Source organism: Pteropus alecto, unplaced genomic scaffold, assembly GCF_000325575.1.
Source record: "Pteropus alecto unplaced genomic scaffold, ASM32557v1 scaffold35, whole genome shotgun sequence".
NCBI lineage: Eukaryota > Metazoa > Chordata > Mammalia > Chiroptera > Pteropodidae > Pteropus > Pteropus alecto.
In genome coordinates this window covers 13,228,836-13,239,519 of record NW_006437828.1, presented here as the reverse complement: position 1 = coordinate 13,239,519, position 10,684 = coordinate 13,228,836, and the positions used below count along the sequence as shown (strand labels likewise).

The 10,684-nt window shown below is 54.4% G+C and overlaps 1 protein-coding gene across 1 annotated transcript in view; it reads right to left on the bottom strand.

The window, feature by feature from the left end:
• The window catches only part of CSMD1 (CUB and Sushi multiple domains 1), a 1,232,804-nt gene that overhangs the window by 28,233 nt on the left and 1,193,887 nt on the right, over positions 1 to 10,684 (bottom strand). Inside the window, exons 57-60 of the mRNA XM_015591800.1 lie at positions 9,333 to 9,506; positions 6,389 to 6,577; positions 3,780 to 3,953; positions 2,846 to 3,028 (exon numbers count right to left, since the gene is read on the bottom strand). Coding sequence (XP_015447286.1) covers positions 2,846 to 3,028; positions 3,780 to 3,953; positions 6,389 to 6,577; positions 9,333 to 9,506 — 720 coding nt within the window. The remainder of the gene's footprint in view (positions 1 to 2,845; positions 3,029 to 3,779; positions 3,954 to 6,388; positions 6,578 to 9,332; positions 9,507 to 10,684) is intronic.

Genomic DNA, 10,684 nt, shown 5'->3' with positions numbered 1-10,684 from the left:
CGCCCCCCGTGCCGTGCCCTGCACCCCCCCTGCCGTGCCCTGCGCCCCCCGTGCCGTACCCTGCGCCCCCGCGCGGGGCCCAGCGAGGGGCCGCCCTGAGTGGCAGTTTGGTTGGCCTTTAACTCATAGTTGTCTCAAACATCTTCCTGCGTTCGGCTCCCTGTTTTTCCTCCTGGAACCCCAGTTACAAGCACATTAACCTGCCGGATATGGTCCTATAGTAAATTACTGTGCGGGGTGTTTTTCTACAGCTTTTTTCTCTCCGTTTTTCAGTTTAAACTTCACCGACCTGTCTTCAAGTCAAGTGAGTCTTGTGCCATCTCTCACCGGCTGCCACGCTCGTCCAGCAAAGCTTTTGTGCAGATGTGGATTTCCGACTCCAGAGCGTCCATTTGGCTGTCTTTTATTATTTTCATTTTTCTGTTAAGAGTCCCTATTTATGACTCTAAATTACTTTAAGTTCCGTACCATATTCTTAATAGCTGTTTTCAGTCCTTGTGCATTAATATTTGAGTCATCTCAAGATCAATTTCTATTGTTTGGTATTTTGTTCGTTTGACCATGGGTCTTATCGTTCTGAGTCGTACGTATTTAGTAATTTTTTTTTATCATATGCTGGATATCGTGGAGGAGATGTTTCATGGCTTATGCCATTTCTTTAGAGGTCCTGGGTTTTGCTCCAGTGCGCTTTAAAATTCGTGGTCGACTTTTGGGGTCCTGTCATCAGTTTCGATCTTTGCGAGAGATCTATTCAGACTTAGTCCTAACGCGTTTTTGCTTAGTTCCAGCATGCTTTCCTCATTTTAGGGGGTGCACTTGTTCACGATGCCCGGGCGGGCTGGGCCTCCACGACACGCCCGCCTGCACGAGGACGTGCTGACTGGCCGCGCTCCGGCGTGTGTCAGCATGGCACGACCGCTAGGGCCAGGAGTCCGCTGCCCGCTCTGCGGCACAAGCGTCGCTGAGGCTCGTCGGCCCGGCCTCCCGCCGAGTCCCCCAATGCCACACTCAGCTCCCCCTTCTCGCATCCCTCATGGGTCAAATTCCATTTCGGCCGCGCAAGGCCACTTCCTCGTCTTGCCAAGTCCCCGGCCACCTGCTTCCGCTTTCCTGCTTCACGGCAAGAAAAACGCAGAGCGGGCCTGGCGGCAGCGGGTGACGCTCGCCTCGGGCATTGGATTTTCTCCCAGGGAACAGAGTCGCGCGCTCTTCAGAAACTAAGGTAAGTGTCTCACTTGTTCCTGGTTTTTCAGCTATTCTGGGTCGGGAGGCTCACCTGGCGCCCTTTCCCGTGTCATGCATTGAAGTGGAAATCTTTAACTTTTATCGTGTTCACACGCATTCTTGACCAATAATTCAGAGTTGTGGCCGAGAGGGAAAAGGCTAGACTGTGCGTAATTGTAGATTACAAAAGTCACGCGCAACATCGAGGGACAATATTCTAGAGCAGAAAACGCTCTGGTTTCAGTGAGAAAGAGAGGTTATCATTTTAATATTCAAATCTGTACAAGAGGGGAGGAAACTGAGAAAATCGTGTCAGAGTAGTAAAAACCTCTGCTGATGTATAGTCACATGCTTCAGTCACTAAAATAATTCTAACCTCGAAATTCACGGCTGCAGGTGACATTCTGCCACTACGATTATGTCATATGTCAGTCCACTTCTGTAGGCTTACATTTATATGAACTTGATGGTCAAGGGGCAATTTAAAGCAAAAACTTACCTTGGATTAGCATATTTAAATATATCTATACATCTGTATTTATGTCTATATATCTATATATTTTCAAGATTATCTTTGACTCTGAATAAGGGTATGCACACACATATATGCACAGACATGTATATGGTGTATATATTCATGTACACACATATGTACAGAATTGTCTTATTTATATATATATATAATTTTATATTATGTAGATTGTATATAATAGGTTATGTAAAATATGGGTAAATTATATATATATGTTATTTACTATTTATCTATACAACGTATGTAATAAAAGCCACAAGGACGGATGGCGCAGTAGAGTAAAAAGAATATTACGAGAATCTGATTTATATGTCTGATATCGATGTTGAGTAAGCTTATTCAGGTTGTTCGGATGATATAAATGTTTCTCACACACGGAAAGAGAGATTTAACTAACTTGTATCATCATTTTAGTCTCGAAAATCCAGAGACGTTTGCACGCACGACATTTCTAACACTTAGAGGCTCCTCCGTATGAATTCTAACTTAGTCATCTGATGGACTCTGAACAGGTCGGTGGCACCGCGGCTCGCTCTGCCGATGCGGGGCGGCCAGCACGTGACGCAGCGGCTATGAGGCGTCCGGGGCGTTTTTACCGTCACCGCTGCGGACCCCACCGCCTCCCGCTGCACCTCTCCCGTTCAGCCTGAGCTCTCACACGGAGACGCGCCCTAGGCCCTTCCGTGACACGGGGCTCTGGACGAGGCCACCGGGGGACGGGAAACCGGCGCCGGCTGCAGGAACCCCGTCGGCGACTCCCACGCTCTGGGACTTGGCTTCTCGAGCTCAGGACTCAGACTCGCCCCCCGCAAGCACGCGAACCACACAGAGGCCGTCGTCAGGAGAAGACCTCAGGTTACAGACCATAAGGGTCAGAACTAAGTCACGCGAGGCGCAGTCAGGCTACCGCTCTGTGCTCACTTGCGCTTTTTAATGATTCTCACATATTCTTGTTGGGGACAATAGCTCCGTGGTAGGAACAGGCCGAGTCGCCAGGGTGTCCGGGGGGCACCACCGGCATTCAGAGCGAGTCGCGCGGCCCGACTCTCAAGGTCGTCAAGGTCGCCTTGCGGGCTCAGATGCACTCACCTTCACACGCCGGCTGCAGCCCCGACCACGAGCCGTTGAGCAGGCAGGTGCGCTCGGGGGAGCCCCGGAGCTGGTACCCCACCTCGCAGGAGAAGCGGAGGAGGCTCTTGGTCTTAAACTCGTCTCCGAGCCGAGACCCGTGCGCTGGTGTCCCTGGGTCTCCGCAGAATCCGGGGCTGTGTCCTGCGGAACGGAACACACGCGGCGGCGCACAATGTGGCTGCGCCGTTCGCATCCGCGGCTGCGTTCACAGAGAACGGGAAGTCGCTTAGATGGGCGTGAATACGGGCGGCGGCCGTGCCGCAGCATCCTGGACCCCGTGAGCACAGGACCTTAGCATAGCACGAAAACGGACACTTTAACAAGCCGCCCCTGGGTGACGGAAACAAAAGCAGCCCATTAAGACGCAGTTACGGTGCCGGCTGATGCCTGGGAAGGGCGAGGGCGGGCGGCACTCACTGGGCGCACCCCCTGGACCGTAGAGGGGCGACGGGGTCAAGGGGCACCGGGAAGCCAGCGGAGTCGGGCGAGAGACCCGATTCTTCTCACTTATGTCCGGAGCTGCCGATTCAACAACCAAATGCTGTTTATTTAAGAAACATTCGTGAGAGAAATGGGGCGATTACTCTTTGCAAGGAAGATCGATGATCGATTGCAGAGAGCAGAGGGGGGGAGCGTTGACAGGGAGCACAGAAAAGGCGAGAGCAAACGGGGACACACTGAGCCAAAGCGAGCGAGGGTCCCGGCCTGGGTGACGGAGAAACCTCTGGACCCCTACAGGAGCAAGTGGGAGGAGCAGGCATTTCCTGGCGATGACGGTGATGAGGACGGTAACATATCAAGAGAGCATTTCGGGCTGGACCTGGAACAAGGGCGATAGCGAAGTAATCGTGCCATGACACGGTCCTTCGGATGACGACCACGTCACGCTCACCTGTGCAGTGTGGCAGGGTCCCGCTCCAGCGACTGTCCCCTTGGCAAACTCTGGTGCTGTTGCCTACGAGGGTCTGGGTCCCTCTGCACGCGTAGCGGACCGTGGCCCCGTACGTGAACAGTTCCCCAATGAGGACGGCGTTGGCGGGGACCCCCGGGTGCCCGCAGGATATGGCTGAGGAAAACAGTTAGCGGGAAAGTCATTCCTGTCACACCACTTGGCATTGCTGGGTCTCCCACTTAGACACCCCTACAAATGCCGCCTGTTAACTAAAACCGCCGATTCCGGCTCACCCTGCCGCTCCCCATACATGCGAAATACCAGTTTCCTGATGACGCGCCCCCACCCCGAGTGTGCGTATTACTGCAGATGAGGAAAGGTTTTGTCAATGAAAATAAGAAGGAAAAAAAAATCTTAAATTAAGGTAGCTTTGCTTAAGGGGGAAATTTATATACTGGCTTTCAAAGAGAAACTCACTCCAGGCAAAATCTTTCCATCACCCTTAGCTGTACTCCAAATGTGCAGCATTATTTGAAATGTTAGAAACTGACACAGATCCATCAAGACTATTTGCCCTATTTCTTCAGCTAATACGACAATCATATACTTTGCTTGGGGAAAAGACTCGGTCAAATATGCTCATTCTTCTAGTTCACAGGTCTAAGAAGACCATTCTAACAATTTTTCTTTGATTAGGTAGCAGTTTCAAAAGTTTAAGTGAAATATTAATAATAATAATAATAAATTATCTTGTTCCTCAAGTTGTTCTAAAAACAATCTTAGTATTCCCATACATGTTCTTAAAATTAAACCAGATCAGGCCCATCATCAATTCATAAATTATCCGTCAAAATGACATGTTCTGAAAACCAGATTAATATAGGATAATAAAGATTTCTCTCTCCCTTTCTATAAAGTCCCAAATTAGGGTTAATAATGGACACGTACGCTACTTGCAGACAGTTCACTGGACTCAAGTTCCCAATAAATTATTCAAAGGCCACTGAGCGCCATCCTAGAGTGACAGCGTTTGACCCCTGGCAGCTGCAAAGTGCCATCGGCCGGAAAGCTGGCGTGAAAAGCTGGCTCTGTGCTGACGCTGTCTCCATTCATCAGAGACCACGACTGAATCTAGATAGAGGCCTAAAAAGAAGCTAATTTGAGCTGTATCAGTGAAATGAGTGGTAAATTACCAGTTCCAGGAGAAATAAAAGACAGAAAAAAATCAGTGAAGCAGAAGCCTGGCCCCTCTGCGGACCTGTGTGCCCGCCCGTGTGCATGGTGATTCTGACCGCTACTGACCACACGTGGCCGGACTGGCCGCCGAGGTGAACGAGTCAGTGGAAGCCTGGTCTGGAGCTCTGGGGCACACTGGCTCATTCCAGAACTAATGGAAGCCTCACGCGAGCCATGGAAGGCTCGAAAGAAATGTTTGGGGAGAAAAAGAAAAAAACCTAATTTCTCTGAACGAAGCCCCTGTGTGAAGGCAGAGAAAACCACAAAGCAGATATAATTTGATGGAGAGCGTGATGCAGTTTTAGATGCATTTTTGGTCACATTCACTCTTTTTCTCCAGGGAAGCTGTGTTGTCACCGTCGGAATTACGGATAAGTTTCCATGTGGACTGGGGGGCTTAGGAAGGGCCTGACGGGCAGGGAAAGGCCTCCAGGGCCGACCAGTCTGACACGTGCCGAAACGCTCTCATTGTAAGTGCGAAAATGGGCCAGCAGCCTTTTCCCAGCAAATGCGATTCGTAACGCGGTCGTGAGCCCCCACTTCCTTCATGCCCGCAGAACGAGCATTAGGAAGACAGGATTTTCGTTTTAAAGGCTGTTGGTTTCTGGCTGGTTTTTAAAAGGCCGAGGGCAGGAACCCCTTTCCCTAAATTTCAGGCTCTGTTTTAACAAGATGATGATTCTTTTCTGAGCTCAAGGACAACACGCTTTTTCAAGGCGAAGAAAGACAGACTGGCTATTTGGCTGAAGCAAAAACAAACACAACATCAACCGAAAACGTGATCTTGTTAATCCTCACAGTCGACGGCCCGCTGATGAGCACGGTTTCCGGGGCCACGGCGGGCGTCGCGTGTGCCTGGGGCAGCGCCCCCACCCTGAGGGGCGGCGCCCCCACCCCCTACCCAAATGCACCGGTCAGGCGGGGGTCGCTACGAGGCCATCTATGGGGTTCCCGGCGGGCCACAAGCCCTGGAGGCGCCCCGCCCTTGTCCACTCGGGGTCCAGGCGGGGACCAGAGCCCCGGGCAGCACTGCTGAGCCTGGTCCAGGGTGTTGCGGCCGCCGGCCCCACATTTGAGCCGTGGAGACGGCCACGTGCCGGGCGGCAGAGACACCAGCGGAAGGAAGGGACAGAGGGAGCCCCGGGGTGTCCCAGAGCCGGGTCCCCTCTCCCCGCGAGCATGCCCGTGTCCCCCACCGCCGCCCCCAAACGGTTTGAGTTCTGTTTGTGATTTCTGGCCAATCCATACAGACAGCATAATAATTAGTACAATCTGTGGTGGGGCAAGGGGGTGGAGATTTTGAATACTTGGAAATGAGAAGCCCGTGTTCCTGCAGGGCTGTGTGCGCAGCACCCCCCGTGACCCTCGCTCACCCAGGCACCGGGGCAGGGAGCGGTCCCACAGGCCGGTGGCCGTGCAGCTGAGGGCGGACGAGCCCAGCGGGTAGAAGCCCTCCTCGCAGTGGTACATGACGCTCGTCCCGTACACGAAGCTCTCAGCGGGGCTCGGCTGCCCGTGGCGGACGGCATTGTCCACGAAGCCCGGGTCCGTGCAGTTGACCACTGGAAGAGACAGCACGTGACGTGGTGTCAGGGACGCTCCACGGTGACAGGTGGCGGGCAGGCAGGCGGAGGCGGACTCCCCGTTGCTTTGCAAAGCCCGCAGGGGACGCCGTCCAGCCGGGCCCCCCAGGAACTCTGCTCCTGCCGGGTCCGCTGCTGCCCTGGGCCACAAGGCCCACGCCTTGGTCTCCTGACAACAGGCGTCTTCGATGTAAAGCTTAAAATCAGGCACCTCGTTCAAGGTTTCGTTATGGAAACGGTAACGTGGGACCTGCCGCAGGGAGCTCACATCGCGCTTTCACTGGAGTGTGACCGTTCAGGCCTGAAGCACGGTGGGTCGTGGGCCCCGTGGACGCACGTGGCCCCTTCAGCGCACGCAGGGCAAATGCAGAGGACGGCAAGGAAAAGGCCGACCGAGCGGCCTCCGCCCTGGGCGACCGGCCCGGGAAGGAGCCACGCGCAGGACCTGCCCTGGTCAGTGCCCGGTGCCAGCCGAGCGCCTGTGGCACCCACGGGACAGAGCAGTGAGCGTCGCAGCGGGGAGGACGTGGTCCAGGACACTGCCCAGGACACTGCCCGGCCGGGTGCCTCTGCCCCACAGCGCACGGGGCGGCTCATTCCCAGGGGTCCCTGAGCTGGCACCCCCCACCGACTCCTCTCTGGACAGGAGGCCGGGCGGGCAGGGCGGGGTTCTGAGACCCCTCCGTGTGCATGGGATGACGTTCTGTGCTCTCAAAACCCACCCTGGGTTAACAGGACACACGGACTCACACTCTCTCGGGTGAGAACACCCCAAACCGCGGGCACGGAGCACAGGAGGGCACGTCTGAGGCTCCACGGCTCATCGTGTCCACAGTGCGACTGTGACCAAGACCTGCGCGGTGACCGGAATTACCGCTCGGCGGGCGTCGGACAGACTGGAGAGGACAGTGGCCTTTTAGCACGCAGGTGCTGGACAGGCCAGCCCCGGGGACCCGCGGTGCCCAGGGGGCCGAGTGGTCCCGGTGACCGACCGCAGAGAGCAGCGCTGAACCTGGCTCTACCTGCTCAGACCCTCGGGGACGACCTGCCCAGCCCCTCAGCCTCCATCACGCACGTCCCGACAGGCGGCTTTTAAAATTAAGTGCGAAGCCGGAAGCTCAGCTCCGAAGACAAGAAAACGAGAAGACAAACCACGGACCCTTCAACTCAACAGGGAAACAAAAGTCCCATCTGAAAAACGAGCCGAAGACCTTAACGGACACCGATTAGCCCGCACGATCCCACGGAAGAGAAAACATTTCTTTAAAAACCAACCAAGAACTGGAAGATTTTTCTAACAGCCGTTATTTAAAATGGCCATTTCCCTTCCCATAACAGGTTTCACAGGTATAGATTACAATTAATTAACTGTTAATAAAAACATGCTCCTTTTTATAAAAGCAAAGATGGGGCCACGCACCAGCTGCAGCAGGAGAAACACGTGGACCCAGGGAAAGGCCGGCCGAAGCCCAGGCCCCAGGTGCCCGCACGGCCACTCCGAAGGCTCTGCAGGGAGCGACCCCAGGCACCGAGCAGGCAGAGCCGGCGTCCCGAGGCCGCACAGTGTCATCTACCCACGTTCGCCTGACATCTTTCCAGTGGGGGGGCAGAGAAGTGGCACCTGGATGGGCGGTGTCGGGTGATGACGGAGACCGGGGTCCTCGCCCTGCTGGCTGTTCCCCGTCGGCCCGCGTGTGCCAGCGTCAGCGTCCGGGCTGCGATGGGCCCAGGTTCACAGGAACGCGGGTCAAAGGTCTCTGCAGCATTCCTAACAGCTGCGTGCGTCTATAATTCACTTCAATCACAAAATTATTTACCCATTCAACAGAAAATGGGAAAGAAACCAGAACTGATGGCGGTTTAGCCTCAGGAACATGATACGCAGAACACGCTGCTTACTTTCTGCTGTCCAGATCAACATCTAGTTTAACTATGCACTGAACTTACATGTCATTTTAAAACGTGTGAACTCGGATGTAAAGCATGAGAAACTACGAATTAACCCAATGTGCCATCATTAAATAAAGGGACGGAGCGGATCCGCACGCTTGTGGAGGCCGGACGCGGGAGTTGGGGTGTGGACGGCCTCTGTGTCACCGAGACTGGCCCTGACGGCCAAGCTGGCGGGGGGCAGGGCGTCCGCACAGGAGCGTGGGCCATGGGCCTGGCCAGGCGTCCGCTTCCGGAGCCAGGGACGCTTGTGCTGGAACTCAGCGGCCTGGGAGGCCGGCCGCACACAAGCCCCGTGAGCACAGAGCTGCTTGGTCCCACCTGCCGTGGGGAGGGTGACTGTCCACGCAGGAGCTGTGGTCCCTGGCTCTGCTGCCACAAAGGCGTTTTAATGGACAGAAACCGAAGCGAAACCTTAGCTATCGGGAGCTCAAGTGCCTGGAAATACAGAAACCACAAGACGGCCACGTCTGGGAAATTCGGAGTTTGGCCTAGATCTACGTGACAATTAAAAAAAAAACCAAAAAACGAATTTTAAAAAGGAGATCGAAAAGCAATGAAAACTTCTTAAATACACCCTTCAGTCTAGAAGCTTCAAGGCCAAGATGCCAAACACGTGAGGAGTGACGCGGGGTCGGGCGAGCATGGGGGATGCGCCGTCCCCGGTGCAGAGAACCCCAGCTTGTTGGAGGGACCATCTGTGCAGCCACGGGCCGGCGGCCGCCGAGGGGTGCGTGCGGGGGGCAGCCGGCCCGCTCAGGGGAGGGCGGGCCCAGCCACCTACCTCGGCAGGTGGGCACAGGGCTGCTCCACTGGCCGCTGCTCCGACACTGGGCGCGCGCCGCGCCCTGCAGCACGTAGCCGCTGCTGCACGTGAAGTTCACCACGTCGTTGAGGTTGAACGCGGTGCCGCTCGTGAGCCCGTGGGCGGGATTCCCGGGGTGGCCGCACGTGATGGCTGTGGGGGGGGAGAGGCCACGTCACCGCCAGGACGAGCGGGCCCCCGTGCTCCGTGGGTGGGCACCGCTCCCCGGCGGGGCAGGCAGATGGCACGCGGCAGGGCTTCCAGCTGAGCGGACGCCTCGTCCGTGGGCAGAGGGTGTCGGGGAACGGACCGTGGGCTGAGCCCGCAGGCTGTGATCCTAACTGTGGAAAATAATCTGCACCTGGAAAATGGTCTCCGTTCATCGTAATCATTATTTCCTACTCACAGAAGGATGGAATACCGAGTAATTTTCCAATAAAGCAGTGAAAGCCAAGAGATACTAAATTCTTATATTAATTACGGCTTTTGCATATTTTCTCCTTAGTACACAACAGCTAATTTGGCGAAACTCTCATTCTGAAATACTATAGGGACTTGGTCGATAATCGATATTGCGTGCGTATGAGTGATTTCAATATCAATTTAAACATCATGAAATTAGCAAAAAAAAATAAAATTGTGCAAGCTTAGTAGTATTTTCTCTGACAATTCTTATTGTATGATCCCTCGAAATGTAGCTGTCGTTCTGCCATGCTCAAAATTACAGCAACGTAGAGCACGAAGCCACCTGCACGGACCTTTCGGAAGAAACACATGGCAGTTAAAAAGCCGGTGTTTCTCCTCATTCATCTCGTTTTCTTCTAAGCAAAGCCGTCACTCCTGAATCTTACGCACTGGCCACCGCACTGTCACAGACGATGTTATACTTACATCGACATCCCCTTTGCTTAATTCACAGGGAAATAAAGAACATATCAGGAGAACTACAATTTGTTTAAACCAAATTTTGCAGCAGAGGGTGCAATCTCGTCTAAAAACACTAGCGATACTCATTTTTGAGGTAATAAAGTTTGAGGACGATGCTCACGCCCTCTTTCTGCTGAAGGAGGGGCGGCTCACAGAGCCCTCTGCGTGCTGATGAGCCGGAGGTAAAAACGCAAACACATAGAATATTAGGGCGCACAGCTGTTTCGGGGGCCACAGAGCCAGCGCAGACTCAGACTCAGTGTCCTGGCTGCCTGTGATAAGCTGTGTCCACCTCATTCACCCTGTGGTGGGTCAGGGAAGTGAGTGCAGCCACTGGGCACGGGGGAACTGTGTCTGGAGGGGGAGGGGACCAGCGTCTGGAGGGGGAGGGGACAGGCATCTGG